The following is a 21,652-nucleotide window of genomic DNA, read 5'->3' on the forward strand; positions in this document are numbered from 1 at the left end:
AAGTTATCTGCAGTTGCCCTGGCTCCACATTTTGCATCAGTGTAACTATGTCAAGATGACCCAGCATACTAAAGAATAACACTATTTAGAGGCAAGTTCTATTAACACAGTCTTATACCAATATGACCGATAAGCTTGAATTGACATTGCCACTTCGCATTACACTGCACCCCATTGCTGTGTATAAGCAGACCAATGTTACCTCAGGCATTTTTGCATTTTCTTCCTCTGTGTTGTATAGCTGTCCTCTATAAATTTCACTGAAAAAACATATAAAAATGAAGGTTCACCATATAGGCACACCTTACCGTATTCCTTAACTTCAAATTTTGCAACAGCTGAGGTTACAAAATTCTTCTTATACTTGGCTTCAATCTTCCAAATTCCATACCTACGAAATGTCAACAATCAAACATCTTTTAAGATAAAAATGAATGTCAAAGACAAAGATTAATATTGCTACTTAACAATATTACATGTTAATAATTAGAGAGAAAAATCCAGCACCAAGTTTTTGCATGTTCAGTGCCTACTTTGAGAAGATTCTGCTTTGACATTTTAATAATTATTTGAAACTTATTTTAAAGCATTGAAATAAATTAGAAAAGAATATGCCATTATTTATATTACAACTATCATCAGAATTTTTTGTTTTATAGTTACAAGCAGAGACACGTTTTGAAGACTGCAAATGTAACCAGAGTCATTAAGACATTATTTGCTAGCTTCTTGCACTTGCCAATTACCACCCCTGAGGTTAGACAAATGCCTGTTGCTGGCTACAAGTCTGTTTTGATGCAGTGAGCAGGATTAGGATCTATCACCTTATTTACCATAATTTGGATGATTTTTCTTTGCCACTAGAAGCACTCAAAAGACATTTGCTTCATTTCGTATTGCTTTACTTAAACACACAGAACTTCTATGTGCAGAGCATATCTAAATGTGTATATCTTCCTATCTTACCATTCAAAGAAACTTGATCCTGTTTGCTTTAATTTACATACTACATCCATTTCATCTTTGCCAGTTTTGTAACATAGCTAAATTTGCTCAATATAAGTGAAAAATGCAGTCTTTTTCCCTAATAATAAAAACAAGGCCAGAGGGTATGACCAAATATCAATTCTTTGGCTAAAAACCAGGCAAACTCAATATACTTATCCCATTTATAAGGTTATAAAGCACAGTAATAAAGAACTCAGAAATTCCAAAAAAAAGCAAATAACTTTGTCTTATATAAGGAAACATTTAGAGTTCAAGTTGGATCAAGGAATGAATAATAATTTGACATACAGATACTATAAAAAAGGATTAAGCATGTTAGTTAACTTCTTGCGTAGATAGAGAATGGGTACACGTGTCTACACTGAAAAATGTATTTGTAACCTGTATCAGCCAAGAAAATGCTCAAAAGGTCTCATGCACACTTCTATTAGGGTCCTCCTCTCTGACTAAAGCACTGAGGCACAACTGCAATTTACATAATAATTTATAGAAAATCAGTTCCTACAATGTTTCAGCCATACAGCACTACAATAAAGATTATACAAGTCTACTGTCAACAGATACTCAGTTTCAAGAAGGATACAGAATTAATTTTTACTCAGACTGAAATTATTGCTAATTTCCTAATGGAAAGTAAATCAGTCAAAAATAATTTTTTCAAGCACCTGCTAGCACCCTTCTGCCAACTCAGTGAATCTTCAGCACCCTCTCAAGACTAAAAGGAGAACTGAAGAGATATTTATTTTGTATGCTGGTGTTACTGGAAAAATGCTAGTGCATTGTATGAACATATGCATGAAATGTTTCCCCATCTTTGACACTGTTTCTATCTCTACAGTAGAAAGCTTTACTTTTTATTAATCTTCCTTTTTAATTGAGCATGACAAACCTGCCACTAACTGTTCTTTAATTTCAGTTTTATCATCAGTATTTTCACTCACTACATCTCACTTTCTCTCATTACAGTGAGCATATGCCATCTGTTTGAAAACACAGAGAGTAAGCTTCCCACTGGGCTTTAGGAGAAAAATTTTACTTTCGAAGTCAAATGAAAAGGAGAACACTCAGTCGTAAGTTTCTTATTTATACCATGGTTATACATTATGTGAAATGTTAGAAATCTCCAAGTTTCAAGTCATGCACACTCAGTGTATCAAGCAAAAGACACTCTGACAGTCTTTAAGAAAAGGCAGTAATAATATGTTAATAATTCTCAAAAAGCATTAAATAAATCTACTTAGGATTAGGAGGAATCTTGAAGTCAGGAAAAGACACTATTCCAGTAAAATCTTCTTCTTCTATAATATCCACTTTTACTCCTTCAGGATCCTTTAAATCATAACAGGAAAGAATCAGCAGTTGCAGATCATTCTTATCAAAAGGAAAATCTTCATTCTATGATTTCAGTGGGAGCCTGGCTGTAACATATTTTCTAAGAGTTTTGCCCATTTCACAGCATGAAAAAACAAACATTTTTAGAAACAGCTCAGGCTGAAATTCTGATAAAACATTTTACTGTGGTTCAAACAATTAAAAGCTGTTACTACATAATGCTTAAAATTGCTAAAAAGTTACCGTAATAACAAGCCTACTGTTAAAGACTAAAGAATATAGTATAGTAGATACTGATTATTTTTATATCTTAAATGAAATAATCAACAGTATGAAACCCATATATTATTAAAATTCCCTCAAAAATCCTTTCCCTAGACATTAAAGATAATTCAAATTTTTTTTTTTTTTTCCCCCCACTCTGTAACAACTTCAGATCTGGGACTTGAAAGCCTCTATCCAACTGTGCAAAGTCATTTTTAGATCTTTTAAAAGGTGTCTGGCTACCTGCAAAAACATCTAACAGTTTTATTAAAAATTGTCTGCAATATTGATTTACCCTCTATCTACATTTATTTTTTTTTTAATATTAACTTACAACTTACCACAAAAGTTAGGACAGTTTCTCGTCGAGCTGGCTGCAGTTCTTCATTCAGAGAGTAAACCCTGACTTTCACTGTAAGAATTATTACAATAAATCTCAAAGTCATACCATTATAGAGATTTTAAAAACAAACAACAAACTCAAGAAACAACTTTTTATCCCTACTAATTTTTTAAGTTTTTAGTATTCATAGAATGCTCTTGACCTTTTGTCAGTATGGTGTCCAAACAGTACTTATTCATGCTAGCAACAAGACACCCTGCACCACCACTCTCACATTGAATCATCACAATCTTAGCATATCACTTCTGTAGGAAAAGAGCTCAATCTACAGGAAACCAATGATTCGGTCATCATTTCTTCACAAATACTTATAACATATTCCCAGGAAAACCTGTCACTCTTTGTGTCACAGATTAGTCATTTAGGGTGTAGAGGGCAGAGACTGAGAGGATATTGGGAGAAGCGATTAATTTCTAAAGTATGATCAAATAATACAAAATATTATTCTGCTGATTAAAAAAGTAAATAGCAGCTGATGGCAATACAACATAACCAAGAGCTTAAAGAACGTTTAAATCCTAATTCCTTGGCAAAGTCAACAGACTTTAAAAATCAAATAACAGCCAAGAGAAATAAGCATTATTTACCTGACTGATCAGGAGTATAAACTGGTTTGTCTGTATGAATAAAAAGAAACCCATTCTCATAGGAAACAGGAATTTTTTTTAATCTTGTAAAATGTGGAGAAACAGCTTCCAAATACACATACTTGACTGAATTGTCTGTTCTTGGTAAATCCGTTGGTTGAAGCTGGGGGAGATGAAATAAAGATTTTAAAAGAATATTAAAATATTTTTCAAGTATTTTTTCCCCACAGTATTTTTTGTTGAGAAGAGTATCTGAATAGTAATTACTATCCTGCTAATTATCATTAAGTAAAAACATCAACACCTACAAGCGTTTATTCTTGCTTACATCATAGATGACGGTCTGGAGTATTAAGCCACAAACAGATATTTTGAAAATTTGCATTTTATTTATGTCCAGAACTAAAATAGCAAAGTGCAAAGCCCAGTTATGAGGCTATGAGAGTACAAATTATCAGACTTCCATTTATAGACATGATGAATCTTCGGCACACCAAAGTTACTGTTGTGGTTTGGTAGTTTGGTGAAATAGGTATTTTGGCTGAAAAGGAAAACTGGGTGATAAGCACCTCCTGGGAGGCATCACCCCAAGTAAAACCTTCTTGGTCAACAGCTTTCAGTAAAAATCTGTTTAGCTTCCTGCAATCTTTGCTTCAAGGAAATTAGTTAAATAAAACTTTATGGTGAAATCTGGGCCCCTTTGGAGCTTGTCACCAACAAACAAGACCCAAACCTCGGGTTTAGTTACCATTTTGGCTTACTCTGAACACTCAGTTGACATATCTTGTCCACATTCAATACTTCTCCATTCTCTCCCTTTTTATTTTTTAAATTTATGTGACTATGATGTTTCTCAAATAGTTTGATTATATGTTTAACTTTGGTGTCATTCCTTTACACTAATTTTATCCAATGTAATTTCAATTTCAGACAAACTAAAATGAAATAAACTACATGTGGCAAACTGAGAAATCAGGGTGCTAGGCTTCCCTTCCCAGTTTAAACAACAGAAAACTTACCATCATCTTTTTTAACACTTATAACTAAATGTGACAATAAAAACACTGCAAGTCTGAATTCCTTACTGTTAAAGTTACAGCATCTTGGAATTTGTTGGCTGGAGTTAAAGAAATATGGCCAGAAGAATAAACAGCAAGCTTATCTGGAAAGCTTCTTATGGCAATATTGACTGCAAATTCCTTCTCATAATCAAAAGCTTGAACTACAACTTTCTCGGATGCCCCAACTCGGAAGATCTTTGGTGCTGTAAGGACATATCTGTATACAGAATATAAAACAATAAAAGGATAATGGAACTTTTTTTTTCTTTGAGATTTCTTACCTCCGTTTGTAATTCACATACATACACACCATTAAAGCAAACAAGATAATCAGGCTAGTTATTCTAAGACACAAGCTAAAAACAGTGGAGCCCCAGTCAGGATAATTTTTACAAAAACTGTAATGCAACATTACCAAATAACAGTTTAGGTAGAGTAATGTTTATGGATTTGATTTTGCAGACACACAAAACCATGTTTACTAAAACAGGCTATTTATATGGAAATAATTATTCCTTTTACCAAATTAAACCCTGAAACACTAATCTTCCAGAGAGTACACTTGTGTAGTTTTCCCACCAGTAAAGTTCTTTCTTAAATGAATGGGGCAGCTTATAGTAAAGGCAAATGTGAACAAATATTTGCAGGATTACACTAATTTCTTCAGTGCTTTATAAACCAAAGTGTGCACCATTCCACAAAAGCACAAGCCAGGATTTAGTACCCGATCACATAATGTAGCTAAATACATATGAAGTGCCACTGAACAAAACATTTGACGTATGTGCATCTTCTTTTTCTGAAATGCTAAAAGCATTTAGGTTGGTGGCTTTCTATATACCATTGTTAACAGATATAAGAATCAAAAAAGCACCACTAAGTACAATTGTAAAATACACAATTAAGAGCTTTCATCAAACCTGTAGCAAAGTATCTGTCTTCAGGCACTACAGAAAAGCTAAAGAGCACCAGCTTTATTTCTTAACCTTTTTGTATGTTTATCTTGTGGCATGTAAGTAGATGACTCTACCTCTTTCTTCGGCAGCAAATACAGTCATTCCAGACGCATCAGTCCTTTTTCTAGCATTAGTCCCATATACACTAGTGAGAATTTCGCTCGGGAAAACACATCAATGTGGATAGTGCCTTTTGTATTGGCTCTACTTAAATTCTCTATCTATTTACCTAAAAGAGCAGACAACAATCAAGTAACATTTCCAATAAATTCTATATTTTCTTTACTTACGTTTTCTCTTGGCTAAAAGTTGTTCCAGAAAATAGCAAAACAAAAAAATATATTAAAATAGTCATAGCGTCTATGATAACAAACAACAAACCACAGATGCTAATGATTTTGGATTAAACTGCATTTGGCTTCTGCTGTAGATGAACAGAAATACCACCAACACATTTCACTCACAGTTAATAATTAATTGCAGATCATGTTTTACTAAAACATTACTGCCCCCTCTCAAGTAAGCCAGAATAGCTAAACTTAGGAGTTTTTTAATTTAGGATTTCAATTTTTCAATATGTCCAGAGCAATCCTGTGTCAGTCCTAACTTTGATAGCTACATTAAAAAAAAAATTTTCAGAAGTAGCAAGAGAACTCCCCCAACAAACAAAAAATTAATTTCACTTTGTCCTTCAGAAAATAATTTTTATTTAAATCAAAGTGATTTAAAATTTGCTTCTGAAGGAAAAAAAGCATTTGAATTATATCAAACATAATCTGCTGATATTTTTAGACCAGAAGTTTCCATTTTTTTGTTTTGAAATAACTCTTCACTTGCAAATTTCTTTTAGCCATTTGTATTCCTGATTATGCCAACTGAGTACTTTCATTACAAATAAAACTGCAACATGAAAATATTAAGGCACAATACGTCTACAACAGGTACTATTTTAAACAGCATTTGCAAAAAAATAAATTAGTGACAAAACCTTTGCATGCCTGATATCTAAGCATAGGACCTCAACAAATAAGTTTATGTAAAGTTAAACTAAAGTTGTGCAAGACTTCTGAGGTTTAAACAAATACTGTAGTCAACCTTTACGGGAAAGACATTTACAGAACTGTTTCTGATCAATATAAAATTAAATTACAAGGTCAACTTGGGCTTCTCAACAGATATAATAAACTACAAGAGAAGCAACAATATATAGAATAAAATCTTACGAAATGCAAGCTGCTTAATATTATTAAAAATATGGCCCAAATACCTATTATTAAATACCAAACAATGAGAATTCACAGTAAGTTTACATGGGTGGTATGTAAACAATAAGGAGCAAACAGTGAAGAATGTTGGAAAACACTTTTAAAGTCTAACAATATTCTGAAATAACGTTTTTTAAATCTAATTATGTCCCTTCCCTACATTCTTTTTTCAGATATGGCCTACTGATTTTTCAACCCTACATTTCACATCCAGTTGTATAGATTCCAAACTAAGAGCCCAAAAACATTTGTGAGATTTATTTAAACACCTGTGAAAATGGTGGTAATTTAGGCCTACTGCATTGAGTTTATCAGTCAAATGTATTATATATTTCCAATGCTACACACAATGTTCCGGAGTAAAACCCACCTACATACAACTTTACACTGATATGCTAATATGCGATACATACATTTGGATACATAAAACACACACGAAAAAGAAACCAAACACCAAAAAAACCCAAACACGCTCAAAAAACCCCCTATCGACAGAGAAGGCTTTGTTATTGGTACAGTGACTCGGGCTTTAATTAAAACAAATCCTCTCAGAATCTACCCTTTCGCAGCTGAGGACCGGGCAGAGGAGGGGCGGGCCGCCGCCCTGCCCTGAGGTAAATCGGCCGCTGGCGGCGGGCATAGGAGACAAGGCAGCGCACGCGCCGGACGGGCCATCACCGGCGGGAAAGCCGCGTCAGAGAGGGGCGTGGCTTCGCGAGGGCCTGCACCGCCCCTCCCCCGTGTCCGTTCACCCGTGGCCGGCCAACAAGCAGACAAAATGGCGTCGGCTCGGCTCCTCAGGCTGGGCTCTTAAAGGAGCCGCAGCACCTCGGGCCTGGCGGCCCGTGGAGACGACGATCGCTCGGCCGAGGAAGGGAGGCGGGAGAGAGGTGCGTTGAGAGTCGGTGCCTTCACTCGGGGTCGCCCGGAGGCCGCCCTGGCAGCCACTGTCCCGGCGGCGAGCGGTGAAACGGCGTTACCATGTCAACGCAGGTAATCAAAGCGGAGGCCTGAGGGAAACTGCCTTCGGCGGGAACAGGGATTCCCCTTCAGCGAGCGTCCCCGCTCCCCGGCTGCCTCACTGCGGGCTGGGGGCGCGGCGCTGCCCCGCCGCCCGGCCCCGCGGAGGGGAGCTCAGCCCGGGGCTGAGCCGGCAGCACTGTGCCGCGCTGGGTGGTCGCCATCCTCTCAGGTGCGGGCCGGCCGTGGCGGGAGGGCGGGGAGAGGCCGGTGGCTCGGCTGGGGCGCCCGCGGACGCAGGGACCGCGGAGGGTGCGCAGCCGTTACCCGGAGGGGTGGCGGGGCGGGGGGAAGCTGGCAGCACCGAGGGCCCGTCTACTCCCCGCCGGGGCGTGTGGTACACCCAGGGCACACCTCCGCGGCCAGGTCAGCTCAACGCTCCCCTCTTCCCTGCCTCTTCTAACGTAAGAGTTTTGTCGTGGGTTTCATTGCAATCTGTTCGCAAGAAACCGCATTAAAATGTTTAACTGCTCTCCTTAAAACATGAAGAAACTTCCCAAAGTAGCTTTTCACTGGCTCACCATCATCTTTTTCCCTCTCCTGCCCGCTCCAGTCTCGCTTTCCTGGCCCTGAATGAGTTGTGCCTCCAACTATTGGATAGAAGAGAGTGGCTTCTTCGCTCTTTCTTTCCTTCTTTTTGAAGATTCAGGAAAAAAAATTCATTTTAGTGACGCAAATCTTTTCAAGACACAATGTAATCACTCATATAGCTCAAAGCTCCCTTCAAAGCATACGTTTCTATCTTAAAGAATGTCTTAAAATGTGCTTTTTGTTTACTGGCTCTAGGTTTTAGTAAAAATTTGTTCCTTGAAGGTGGTTACTACAAAGGCTTTGACGCACAGAATGCCTACATGACTGTTTCTACACTTATCCCTAGGGAATTACATTTGTCTCTGGGGGAAGTTTCTGTTAATATTCTCTGGAATTTCCCAGGCAGTCACGGAATAACTTCCAGAAAGGGGAACACTGAAGGAATGCCAGTGCTAGACTGATACTAATTTTTTTTTTTTCTCTGTTGCCTTTTTTTGCTTGTATTTGCTCTTCTAGCTGCAAAGTGGGTGATTTCTAGCTTTGGTAAAAACAATTGGGATCCTAGTCCTTTCTTTCTGTCCCCTGCCAACTATGTTAGTTTGAGTTGAGAGTTATCTCCAGACCTGAAAGAGTTTGTGTAAACCATAAATTGCAGGACAGTTACCAAGATGGAGTTGCAAAATAGAAAGCGGTTCAGCCAGTTCCTGGTGCACTGTAGAATGGTGTAAGTAAACAGGTATACCATTCCTCCGAATTTGTGTTAGCCCATGAAAACTGGAAGCTGTCACCCATTGGAAAATTGGCTTAGATGTGGGTTTTGGCACAATGTCATTACTGGAAATATTTTCTTATGCTAAAGAGATAATTTTTCAAATATCACATCTGTGGTGTCCCAAATTGTATCATCTGAAGTGATAAATTGTGTTATTAAGCATGTAGATACTGAGACAACAAGCACCTAATATCCTTAAACAACATGCTTCTGTAGCATCTTTGTTGGCATGCAAACCATTAAGGTTTAGACTTATGTACAGACATGTTTATTTCTATTCTTCCAGATACTGTTCATATGATATTCTGTATTTTTGGCAATGAAGAAAGGCTCGGTAAGAAAAGCATTATGTAGAAAACCACAGATGTCAGCTTCTCGGACACCTAGTCCAATGTCTCCTGTCAGTTCAAGTACCAGATCGCCATCTCCTCTTAGCCAACAGACTTCTCCATCTGCTTGCAAAAGCATGGAGCGGAGGCACCAACAACTTGATATTACAGCAGAAAATGTAGAAGCTGCTTTTGAGTATAGGTTTCATAAAGGTATTGTATAAATAACTGCTGGTATAAAAGTACATACTAAAAGTATAAAAAGCCAGTGTTCTGTGAACTGTATGATTAAAGATGTATGATCTGTTGGAAAGAGCCCTGAATAACTTGCTTTCATCTTCTGGTACTCAAATGTGGAAATGATACTAATGAAAGCTGTGTAGAATAATGAGACTTTTACTCCTTACATTTTGTGCCGGGGGGAAGACTGGCAAAGGGAGATGCATACTGTGCCTTTTTCAAAAGGCTATACCCGCTTCCTCTAATATGTCATTTCCTGTAAATGCTTCTGATGTGCTGTTTCTTTTCATCCCCGGTGGTGGTGGTGGGGAATAATTTTCAATGTTTTCCCAGTATTCAGTGTGAAGTAAAAGACTAATACAAAAATAACAAATTCTTTCACTACTGAAGGTAGTTTCTCTGTTTAATTTCAGATGAAAATGGTGTTAGTTCAGGAGTTAGGTACATTACTGAACTCCTTATAAAAGGTCTGTCAAAACAGGAAAATTTGTCATGTATAAGCTCACTGAATCTTTCTTCCCCAAAAGATGGGGACAAGAAATTTAAGGTAAGTTAATGAAAATAACTGGTAATTAAACAAAGTTAAAAATTCATTTTGATTTCTTTTTTAGTAAAGGTCTATTTTTATAAAGTGGATGTAAACAGCTATATTCTAATTATGTTAGCCTAGTTCTACAAGCAGGTTCTGTTTAAAAAAAAAAAAAAAGTCAGTGGAGACTTGTGCAAAAGAAAAAATCTTGGGTCACTTAGAATGAAGTTTAGAATGCTATCCATTTGTGTAATTTTTTAGCTTTTGGATTGTGCTGGTTTGGTTTGTTGTTTGGTTTTTTTTGAATGGCAAGTTCCCTTTTGTGTAGATGAGACTGGTCCATTGTAAATTTAAAATCCAGTTTTCCTCTTCCAACAATTTAGAAGACTGTACTTAAAAGCAGAGTTTTAGAATGCAACAGTGAAACTGTGATTAATAAAATGTTAGAATACTTTGTATTTTTTAATGAATAGGTGATTGTTAAAAATAGAAATCTGCCTTTCTCTTAAAAAAAAAAAAATAGAGCTGCAATCCTAAGGAATTAATTTTCTGTTCTTTAGTACATAGAAAATTTGGAAAAATGCTCTAAACTAGAGACTCTAAATCTTAGTAACAACCGAATAGAGAAGATTGAGAAGTTGGATAAACTGATGAAGTTGCGTGAACTCAATTTGTCTTGCAACAAAATCAGGTAAGCAGAAACATTGATGGTTATAGTAAGCCCAGATACAATAAAGCTGTTATTCTCTTATTGTTAAATGAGTTCTCTCACAGGTGTGAACAGTTAAGGTGAATTTCCTATCAGCTGTATGTCAAGACTAACAGGCCTTGGTGAGATCTTAAAAAGCACTAGCTCTTAGATGGATAAATAGTTCTGGGAAGTGCTGTTAGGGTACCATGGCTGCTGTTAAACTTGTTTCCTAGGAAACCAAGCCAGAAATGCAAGTTTCCAGATGCCATAACGAAGAGTGTACAATAACCCAATTAAATGCATTAAAAATTTAATTAAACTTCTACTGCATATTATTACTAGTAATGCAAGAAGTTTTCTTTTAGGAACAGGAGCTGAATGGGCTTGACCAGGCAGGCCGTAAACTCACTAAATTGCTTTTTCATTTTCACTGTTTTGAGAGTCTGTTACCTTGTCTGAGTAGTATAAAAATGTTGAAGGGTAATGGTTCATGCAATAGCAAAATTCTTTGTTTCCTTTAATTTTTCTGTTAGTGAATTATGATCTTTACATGAGACTGACTTTGCAGTAGAGAAGCTGCGATTTCAATAGAGAAGTTAACAATAGGAAGTAAGCAAAACACTAGCATTTCTATACATTGTATTTGCACAACTTCCTCTCTCAACAGGTACTGAAAAGGTCAGAGTAGCTTTTAGCTACTGCTGTATGTTTTGAGACTTTAGTTATATACAGTCAGTTCCTACTCAAAAAATAGTATGGTCGTGAGCACGTTCTACTGTGCTTTGTTATAATACTCATATCTTTAGATAAATGCCCAAGTAAACTAAAACCTAGTATGTTTTCCTCATTAGCTATTTAGTGTTTTAATGAAAACACTAAAAAATGTAGTTCTGCATGCTGTCAGAATACAGTTGGTCCTTCCTTTGTACGGGAAAAAACCCAAAACATCTTTATTTTGGTTTATCTGTGTCCCAAAACATTCTCAGGAGAAAAAGAACAAATTTTGCATATTAAAATGGAATTACCACACATTAAAATAATTTTAATATTAAAATGTAGATAAGTAAAAGTAAAGGTTTTGCCACAGTGAGCAAGAAGGTCTTGCTGTGATTTTTTTTTTTTTTTTTTGTCTTAATGTAGTACTTGGAAGTAAACTGGTGTACTTTAATTTGAATTGTGAGTCCATGGCAGTAAACAACTGTTTTTCCTAATCTCTTGGGTGATAATTATTTGAGACAGATTTTGGTGTAGTTTATCCATAATGCCTCAGTTACACTGTAAATTTGCTGTGGTTCATGATAAGTTATGTTTTTCTTCTTATTTTCAGTAAAATTGAAGGTATAGAACATATGCAGAATCTACAAAAGCTGAACCTTGCAGGGAATGAGATTGAGCGTATTCCTGTGTGGGTAGGGAAGAAACTGAGATCCCTGCGCATCCTTAATTTGAAACAGAATAAAATATCATCAGTAAGTGATTATAGTTAGGAACAATAATTGCTCAGAATCTTTTCATGAACTGGTATATTTACATTAATTGACTCTGAATAATTGCTGAATGTCTTTCCACAAAGTCTGTTGTGAAATACAGCCATTGTGAGCCTAATAAAGTTCAAAAACTCTCCTTTTGTGCCAGGTATTCAAAGCATAAACCTATATTATGTTGTTCAGGAAAGCCCAAGTTTTTGGAAACTAAGGAAAAACTTGGTGAAAATGTGAAGACTTTGGCATGTTATTGGTAGTGTCCCTTATGATACGTTAATTATATGGTTTTGGAGACCTGTAAATAATCCATTTGCTTATATTTTGTATTTAGGACATGACTAGATTTACTTCTGTTGTCCAGGCTAATTTCCATGTTTTGCAGCTACAAAAGGGTGTCTATGAAATGAAATCACTTAATACAATTCCTGAATGAGTAATGCTACTTAGGAGGAGAAGTGAACTGGCTTTGAGTACTCCTCATGATAAAAGCTCCCTTTTCTTATAAGTCTGGGGGAATGGAAGGTTGTGTATATCCACAGGCCTGGTCATCTTGAAATTTCCAAGGTCAAGCTTGATGAAATTTGCCCTCTTTGCAGTGGTATTTTTTTCATAGAAGAAACAAGCTGATTTTAGGAAGTAACTTTACTGTGTATTTTGGTAGGTTTTTAGAGATTCCACTTTAGCATAAACATTAAAATAGATCCTCAGAGATGGACCTAACATAAAAAGTTCTATACAATCAGAAATTCAGTAATGGCGTTTTAATTGTTCATGAAAGGATGTCTAATCATTGTTCCATTTATCTTTGATTTAGCTCCATGATATAGCTAAACTAAAGCCTCTACAAGATCTGACTTCTCTATTCCTTGCTGATAATCCAGTTGTAAGTCTGCCTCACTACCGCTTGTACACCATATTCTGCTTGCGAGCACTGGAAAACTTGGATGGACAGCCAGTGACAAATCATGACAGGCAGGAAGCTCTAGAGAGGTTTAATTTAGGTAATAGTGATATGTTACAACTATAGTGAATGACACCAAATTTAAGTTTGGATGGAAGAGATTTCTATTTGAATGTTTCTGTTACTTTGTTTTTCAGAAGAGATAGAAAAATTAGAAAGAGAGCTGGAAAACACAGTAAAGGAGATGGAGAACCTTAAACTTAACCAGTCCAAAGTGCTTGAGCAACTTCGCCATCAAGATGAGGTCAACAAATCATTAAAAGAAAAGACTTTGCAACAGAAACAAAGCTATGAAGACCTACAAAGGGACCTGGACACCAAAAATGAATTGGTAAGATAATCACCTGCACTAAGTAAATATTTGGAATAGTTTTGTTGTCAGAAACAGAGTTGTCAGTGTGAGACTTCAGGTGGCTGGAGATTTATGTTTAAAACTAAGAGAGACAAAACTTAGGCACTTCAACTTTTAGAGAGTGAATATTCCTTGATGAGTGCTTCAGTATTCTTTCTGTGGAAGAAGTAAGTATTTTGAGCCAGCAATCGGTATCACTCTTGTAATTTATAGTTCATAGTAACTTACTTGTTTGTCTCCAGTAATTTTTTTTTGTTTATTTAAAATTTTGTCAGTTGATGAAAGGTTAAGTATCCGCTAGCTGCTAAATGGCTGATGTACTGAATCTTCACTGTTGTTCGGACTTTAAAGTGCTGCTGCAATAAGGGAAAAAATTGAATGCTTTTACAAAAACAAAGTGTGCGTATAAGTTGTATGTCAGTAATACCCCTTGATCATTATTTTGGGTAATGTCCATTAGTTTACTGGTACTTTATTCACATCATCCTAAAATCTTTGGCTTGACAAGTATCTTTCATTGGTAGCTATAAGATCCAAGAAAAGTCCTGTTGACTTGAGAGTGCTGGGTTGTGAATGACCTGATGGGAACTTAATATATGGCTTTTATCTTACTTGTTAGACTTGTCCTCTAAAATTTTATCCTTCAGAATCTCTACAGCTAATATTTCTATAGCTGTTTCTTCTGTGAACACACACACACACTAACCAGCAGCCTATTTCTAAAATGTAGTTTTCAGTATAGTGAGATGTAGCAGCATATATTTTGCAACTTAACCCACTCTTATCCTTTGGATGACAAACTTTGCTTGCTTCTTTCTTCCTTTAGCTGATGTATTGGTTTGTCACAGTTCCCTTTCCGCAGAGCCTTTATTCCTCACTAAAGGTAGCCCCACTGTGCTCCTGGGTTGCATGGTTATTTTTATTTCTAGGATTTATTTGCATGTTTACTGAAGGAGGAACATTTGTATAAAGTGTTCCAGTGAGACTCTACATTCACTGTGGTTTTTGGATACAGTTTTCTTGATTTTTTTTTTTTTTTTTTTTTTTTTTCTTTTCTCTGAAACACGGTTAATTTTTGCATGACATGTATCATTTTTAAAAATATTTCTTTAAGCCTTTCCTTTATTCCCATCTGTTCTATTTCTTTTCTTCCATTAGTCGTGCTTTCCACTGTCTATTGGAGTTTTGCTGCATGTTCTCCCTCAGGTATTCTGCGTGAAAAGTTGATTTTAAGAGAAATCACATGATGGACCTTTGTTTAGAAAAAAAAAAACAAAACAAACAAACAAAAAAAAAACCCCAAAAAAGCCCAAGCTCAAAACCTAACTAGCACAGGGAAGCTAAAATGAAATGCAGGGTCTCTATACACTTGACAATTGAGATATTTTGTTTCTTTTACAGACAATGAGTCTTAATAGTTCTCACTGCTCATTAGTAGCAGTAAATACATTCATTATTTGGCAAGGATTTTGCTAAAGGATTGTACCCAAATTATTTTTTATCCTAAGTTAGTGACAAATTATTTTAGCATGTAAACTTAAAAGGCCTTTCATGTGATCATTTGTGTTATATTAATTGTGGGTTCTTGTCTACTCTTAGTCGTCATATTGTATCTTGTAATAAAGTTGCACTTTGATATTCTTGATCCAAAATACACCATCTTAACTACTTTTGATGTGAGCTTCGTTTGAAAGTTAGTGTCTTTGCCCTGCTCTCTACTGAATTGAAATGTATGTGATAATGATAACAATTGAATGAATGCAACTTACTTTGTTTACTGGTTTATTAGTTAAAGCAGAAGACAATGGAGCTAACCCGAGCTTGCCAGAAGCAGTATGAATTGGAGCAGGAACTGGCGTTTTATAAGATAGATGCAAAATTTGAGCCGTTAAATTATTTTCCGTCGGAGGTAATAATTTAAAAATAATGGATCTTTTCATTGCTGTTTCTCTTGCTTTTCAACTTGGAAAATAGAAAACTTAATAGTTATTCTATAATTCTAATATATACTGCTTTATTACGAGTTATTAGTTGCAAAATATAAAAATTCATTTAAAAATCATAAGTTACAAGATTTGAAGTAAACTGAATCTGAGTGATGTTTAATGTATTGAATATTGGTATACATACATGTATGCATATGGTTTAGCTAAGTAGAGTCACTGAACAAATATTTCGTTCCTATTATGAAGGAAACAAATGATAATCCTTTCTTCTGGCTTAATTTTGGAGGCCCTTTCACTTGGAGAAATTCCAAAAGCCAGAATGTTCTTGAGTTAGACAGTATTAGAATTTCTGTCCTTTTTCAGCTGTTTTTTTTTTCTCGTGGTAGAGCTAACCTCTGTCATACTTTCAAAAAAATTGTAGAGATGCCTGAATGAAAGGAGTCTGCACAAGACATGTAAAGATCAGTAATCATTAACTACGAATGGTTCTTTAAGTCATGTTTGAATAAAGTTTAAGTGCAATAATGAAATGGACTAAGTATAATCTATATTACTATTAAGTCTAAAATATTAAGAAAAATTCCTCCAGTTAAATACCCACTTGCATTACCCATTTGCAACAAACTGATCATAACCCAATTGAGTTTGTTTGTTTTTAATTCCATTATAAAATAACAAGAATGTTCAAGGCCAAACAAGTCCAGTGTAGTCTGTTCTAATTATTCTGATTTCAGATTGGTTTTCTTTTATATGCTTGTTAAGAGAGTGAAAGTTCTATTATGAGTTGACTGCAACCATACTTCTGAGATAAAGACATATTGCCTCATACATTTCAGGATGTTGAACTTGATAATGTACCTGGTGAAAGCCCATACATTGGTAAGGCCAGGTATAAAAGAAATATGTTTATAAGAGACGGCTACATTGCTAACAAAGCTCAGCAGATGGAGGCTGGAAAAATGCAACTAAATGAAGATGACTTCTGTGAGAAACCCCAGCTGAAACTGCAGCTCCAAACTCTAGACGAACTACTAGAGGGTAAAGAAAAAAAGATTAATTCAGGTAAAATCTTAATTTTTATCAAATAAAAATTAAAATATGTATATCAGTGTAGTTTATTCCACTGATCAAATGTTTGACACATATTTGACATGAGAATAGCCATAGTGTGTCAAAGGCTGTAAGTACTGTAATTTCTAAACACCGTACTTGATGCATTTTGGGTCAAAACTATTATAATTTCTTTTTGCTATTATTTAAGATCACTCAGGATGAAAGGATTAAATATTGTTGAAAAGAGAATGATAGGGAAGTTTCATATTTGATGCGTTAAGATAATTTTATAAGACTCAAAATTTAGACATACTTTTTGAGAAACAAGAATGTATTAGTTTTGATTATCACCATTTTAAGAAAATGCATTCTGACTGACATTTTAATAGAAAACGTGTATCACATGCAGAATATTATAATGTATGTTGTGGGTTGTGGAGTGTTGGGTTTTGGTTTGTTTTTTTTTTTTTTGTCTGCAGCACAGAGAAGATTAGAAGAACTGCAAAGTGCAATAGGAAATGCAGAGCAACAAGTTTTGAAAGTAACAGGGGAACTGCAACAACTGGAGGATGCTCTGGCTCAGAAAAAAGTATGCAAAGTAGTTGCTACATGAATAGCAAGGGAAAGTGTTTGAAGCAGTGTTGATGTAGAAAATAGAACTCTTTCTCCCCATTCTTTTTTAAAGGAGACATTGTACATATGTAAATCCATTTGTCATGCATCAGAAAAATCTTACAGGTTTTAGATAGCTTGTTTATAAATAAGCTGTCAGAGTTGTAGTGCAATTAATTGCATCTAAACATGTTCCATGTGATGCTGCTGATGATTGTTAACTTTGCCCAGAACACTTTGGAAGAACATAAATATAGATTTGAGTACTGCACTAAGTGGACAGTTAGGGGTCACTGCATTGTGCAGCAGGAGACTTGGATTTGAATTTGAACATACCTTCTCAGTTCCCATAACCATAAGCTTATAGCTGCGTAAAGGCTTAGTAGACAGAGCAGAAAGTAACAGGGTAATGGCCCAACATCATAAGCAGTGCTGGTGTCATGACATACATGTTCATGAGAAAGAAAGTTTTACCTGAACCTCTCAGTATAATTGTATGGATTGAATATGTTCTTATTTATCAGAAAAGGCCTTTCCAGGAAGGACTATAACTGTGTATGTTTAGTTGTGCAGCTAATAATAAGCAATGTAGCTACATAATTGGCAGCAAGAATTAATTTAAGAACACTTATCAGCATAAAACTAAAATTGTATCTTCCATTTCTTCAACTGTCATAAATTATTGCTATTTTTAGACTTTAAACTTGCCTTAAAATCAATGACCAGGATCTTCCATATTTTAACTTAAGAAGTCATAACTGTGGGAGGGGGAGGGAAAAAAGACAGTCCAGATAGTTGTCTTAAGACTGCAAGAAGGAATTAAAGAGACTTTTGAAGTCTGGTGGGAAAACAAAACACTTGAGGATGATAGTCAAAATGAGGGTTCTGGTGTTTCCTGGTATGGTAGACTAATGTTATGAAATTTCTATTTACCATAAGCAAACGATCATTCTATTTTCTCTTTTTGAGAAAATCCTATGAGTTTTTGTTACCTTAAGAAAATAAAGACGATTCAAATCAATGAATAGATCACTTTTAGGCAACCTGTTAGGCTAAACTAGCAGTCTGATTTAACTTTTAAAGATGTTCTTGATCAGCTGTGTATTTCCAATTAAACTATTTTACCCAACCTCCTAATACGATCTCCAGATATCACAGGCCAACAAGGAAGGTCTTGAACAGCAATTGAGTGGAAAGATACAAATCCTGCATCAGCTACACAAGGAAGCTTTAGAACTGGAAAATCAAATGGAGAAACAGAAAAGAGAAATAGGGAAAAAACAGAAAGAGCTTGAAGACTTGCAGAGTTCTCTTGCTTCTGTGAATCCTGAAGACCCAAAACATGTAAGTAAAACTGAAATCTTAAGTTTATATGTACTGCATATATTCATGTACTGAGAAATGTAGTAAAGGCTGCTTTAATAGATTATCATTCAGTTACGCCTATTTTGTGAATTATACATTCTTTTCCTATTTATCAGTTTACTTGTATGTTTTTCAAATGATAACATCTAACTCATCAGAATTAAAAAAAAAAACAAACAAAAAACAAACACACCACACACCCCCCGAACAAAAATAAACTTTGGTAAAACACTTGGGCAACTGATTTTTCAATGCAGTTGATGTACAGTACATTGAGAACTAGATCTTGATGCTTTGCAAACACATGCTCTGCAGAGCCTTGGAGACAATTTCTGCGTAAGAAATCCTTAACGCATCTTTTTGTAGAATCTGGCCTAAAGATTTTTAAAGGTCTGTGTAACTGCTACAGGCCTATAGCTGAAGTCCTGCTTTGTCAGAGAGCTCTTGCATTGGCACAAAAGTCTGTTTGCCAGAGGTCAGCCTGGAAAAACTGTAGTGTCTGAGTAGCAGATGTAGCTGACCTGTCCGAAGTGGTGACAGCTTGTATTAATATTCCAGCCTGTGAACTGCAGACAGCTCAAGGCAGCAGTAGCAGCTTTGGCTTTACACAGTAGTTCAGCATCCTAAAACTAGACTCAATTTTCAATAAATGTAATTCTGAAAAGATTTATACTGCCTTTTTGGTGGGGACTCGTGCCCTTTCTCTGCTGTCACGTACAGTCCTGTCATTACTGGTAAGATTCCACAAGGTCTCAGAGGTACATGTTGCAGGTTTGGGGCAAAGCTGGATGCACCAAGAGGAGCTCTAGCTTGATAGTCTCATTTCTTGGATCTCCAGGGAAGCAAGATTTTTTCATTTCTGAGTTATTAGCGTGTGCAGGTACAGCAAACGTTTATAGACATTTTAAATTAAAATGAAGTGGGATGACATTTTTCATAGTGTTTTAAAAATGCTTATGTCTTTTTAAATGAGAGCTTTTCAGGCCAGCTTGATGCTTTTAAGTATGCAAAGAAAGACTCTTTAGGTTTGGCTCCTGTTTTCAGCTGACGCCTGCAAACACTTTTAAAAAATGTGTATTTTTTTTCAATTTTTACCCCCCCCCCAGCTGTTAGTAACAGGAGGGCCGTGTGCCTTTCAGGCAGGATCCCTAAGCGGCTGGCCAGGCCCCTTGCAGGGAGCGAGCCCGGCCCTTCCCGCAGCCGCCCCTCGCTTCAAACGACAACACAGGAAGCGCCGGCCGGGACCAACCGCCGGCGGAGCGGGGAACGGCCCGGGCCAGCGGCGGGGAGCTCCGGCCCCGCGCTCCTCCGGGGCTGCGGAGGACGTTGTAACCAGCCTGCTGCTGGGGGAGCAGAGGCGTTCGGAGCAGATGGGAGACTCCGCTTGATTGCTTTCTGTGCTGAAGATACCGGTTCTTTAGTCAAATGAATTCTAGAGCAGGGGTGGGGCGTTTTCCAAATGATATCGGAGGAAGAAAAGACAAAGGCAAAGCTGTAAGTGTTTGGGTTTTTTCAAACAGGGCTTTTGTGGCTTTCAGCAGCTGCAGCAAAATGACTCAGCAGCAGCGCCTCTGCTTGGGTTTTACTTGTTGAAATTTCACTTTTGAAAGCCGAATGGTAGTTTGTCTTTAACAAGGTGACAAGCTGGGTTGTACTAAACTGAATGTTAAAAATAACTTCCGGTTTAATACATTAAAAATACAGCTATGTTTGTACCCTTTACTTTTGTTATGGAAGCAACTTTATAAGTGATTTTTCTGAGAACTTTTATTTAAAATTTCTACTGCTAGCTTGGCTTATTTTTTTTGAGTAGTAAGAAGAAGGTGCTGTTTATCATGGCACTATAATTCTGTATTTTTCAAAGTTTTCTGGCATTTGAGTTGTTTGTGAGTGCTTTCATACCAGTGAGAAACAGATAGCACTATATTGTGTTGATAACCAAGTTTTGTATAGAGCTGAAATTACTGGCTAAATTCATACTAAATGCATGAATTCCTGACCAAAGTCTGTGAGCTGCGGGTATGGTGTATTTCCCAGAAATATATATTAACAAAAAAAAAAAAAAAAAAAATCTGCTTTAAGTAAATCTTGGCTATAAAGTTGGCCTGACTTGCTGGTTGTTCGGAGTATTCTCCTTCGGGTGGTGACCTGACATTTTCTAAAGCATCATCTGCTGTGAAGGCAATGCAACTGCTGGAGGAAATCATGTTTGTTCTTGACCGAAAGAGGAAATGGTATGACAAAAAGTAAAGGCAGGAAGAAAGGTAGTAGCCATGAGTAATAATTCATAAATGCAAGCCTTATTCATCATGCCTGGGCAAGGGGGAGACTACTAACGATGCTGTTAGTCACACAGATTGCTTGCCTATCTGGGATTCTTTGTGGGGCAGTAATGCGGAAAAATAACAAAAAAAAAATCAACCCCAAGCACCACAGCATATGCTGCACTTGTGACTTTTGCTGCCTGTAGTAAAACACTGCGGAACTGTGCTAAAATAATGATTTGACTTTTTTAATTTTAATCTTAGTAATATTGATGTTATCCCACTTTACCTTTCCAACTGTTAATTTACAGGCTCACATGAGAGCTCAAAAAGCAAGTAAAGAACAGCAGTTTGATGTAATGAACAAACATTACAAACAGCTTGAGAGTCGCCTGGATGAAATGCTTTCTAGGATTGCTAAGGAAACTGAGGAAATCAAGGACTTGGAGCAACAGCTCACTGATGGTAAATTTTTCTTTTTGTTTTACGGTAGTATTTCTTGCATTTAGGATAACATGACAATTGAATTGGGCATTCAGTTTTGTTTATCTTTGCTTAAATGAAATACACAGTGTGTAGGAAAAGGTTAAAAAACTATTCTTATCTAAAAGGAGACTTTGGGTAGAT

General features: G+C 36.3%; 2 protein-coding genes across 15 annotated transcripts in view; one reads left to right on the plus strand and one right to left on the minus strand.

Annotated features, from left to right (window-relative positions):
* C5 (complement C5) overlaps positions 1 to 7,577 on the minus strand; it is a 30,051-nt gene extending 22,474 nt beyond the window's left edge. The window contains exons 1-6 of one of the 4 annotated variants that reach the window (XM_030000938.2): positions 7,436 to 7,577; positions 4,680 to 4,872; positions 3,595 to 3,757; positions 2,946 to 3,016; positions 2,246 to 2,337; positions 309 to 391 (exon numbers count right to left, since the gene is read on the minus strand). In XM_030000938.2, coding sequence (XP_029856798.1) covers positions 309 to 391; positions 2,246 to 2,337; positions 2,946 to 3,016; positions 3,595 to 3,757; positions 4,680 to 4,872; positions 7,436 to 7,551 — 718 coding nt within the window. In that variant the 5' untranslated portion in view covers positions 7,552 to 7,577. Of the gene's footprint in view, positions 1 to 308; positions 1,829 to 1,945; positions 1,957 to 2,245; positions 2,338 to 2,945; positions 3,017 to 3,594; positions 3,758 to 4,679; positions 4,873 to 5,657; positions 5,823 to 5,901; positions 6,205 to 7,435 lie in introns of those variants that run through there. The other 3 variants (XM_030000939.2, XM_041119610.1, XM_041119611.1) reach the window with 3 other exon arrangements.
* Positions 7,578 to 7,618: 41 nt separating this feature from the next.
* CNTRL (centriolin) overlaps positions 7,619 to 21,652 on the plus strand; it is a 37,603-nt gene continuing 23,569 nt past the window's right edge. For 6 of the 11 annotated variants that reach the window (XM_030000927.2, XM_041119605.1, XM_041119604.1 and 3 more), the window contains exons 1-13: positions 7,742 to 7,869; positions 9,486 to 9,741; positions 10,182 to 10,315; positions 10,858 to 10,988; positions 12,316 to 12,457; positions 13,287 to 13,473; positions 13,571 to 13,764; positions 14,944 to 14,991; positions 15,575 to 15,694; positions 16,568 to 16,793; positions 17,264 to 17,373; positions 18,546 to 18,740; positions 21,337 to 21,490. In XM_030000927.2, coding sequence (XP_029856787.1) covers positions 9,519 to 9,741; positions 10,182 to 10,315; positions 10,858 to 10,988; positions 12,316 to 12,457; positions 13,287 to 13,473; positions 13,571 to 13,764; positions 14,944 to 14,991; positions 15,575 to 15,694; positions 16,568 to 16,793; positions 17,264 to 17,373; positions 18,546 to 18,740; positions 21,337 to 21,490 — 1,864 coding nt within the window. In that variant the 5' untranslated portion in view covers positions 7,742 to 7,869; positions 9,486 to 9,518. Of the gene's footprint in view, positions 7,870 to 9,485; positions 9,742 to 10,181; positions 10,316 to 10,856; positions 10,989 to 12,315; positions 12,458 to 13,286; positions 13,474 to 13,570; positions 13,765 to 14,943; positions 14,992 to 15,574; positions 15,695 to 16,567; positions 16,794 to 17,263; positions 17,374 to 18,545; positions 18,741 to 20,013; positions 20,256 to 21,336; positions 21,491 to 21,652 lie in introns of those variants that run through there. The other 5 variants (XM_030000930.2, XM_030000931.2, XM_041119603.1 and 2 more) reach the window with 4 other exon arrangements.

Source organism: Aquila chrysaetos, chromosome 24 (assembly GCF_900496995.4).
Source record: "Aquila chrysaetos chrysaetos chromosome 24, bAquChr1.4, whole genome shotgun sequence".
Taxonomy (NCBI): domain Eukaryota; kingdom Metazoa; phylum Chordata; class Aves; order Accipitriformes; family Accipitridae; genus Aquila; species Aquila chrysaetos.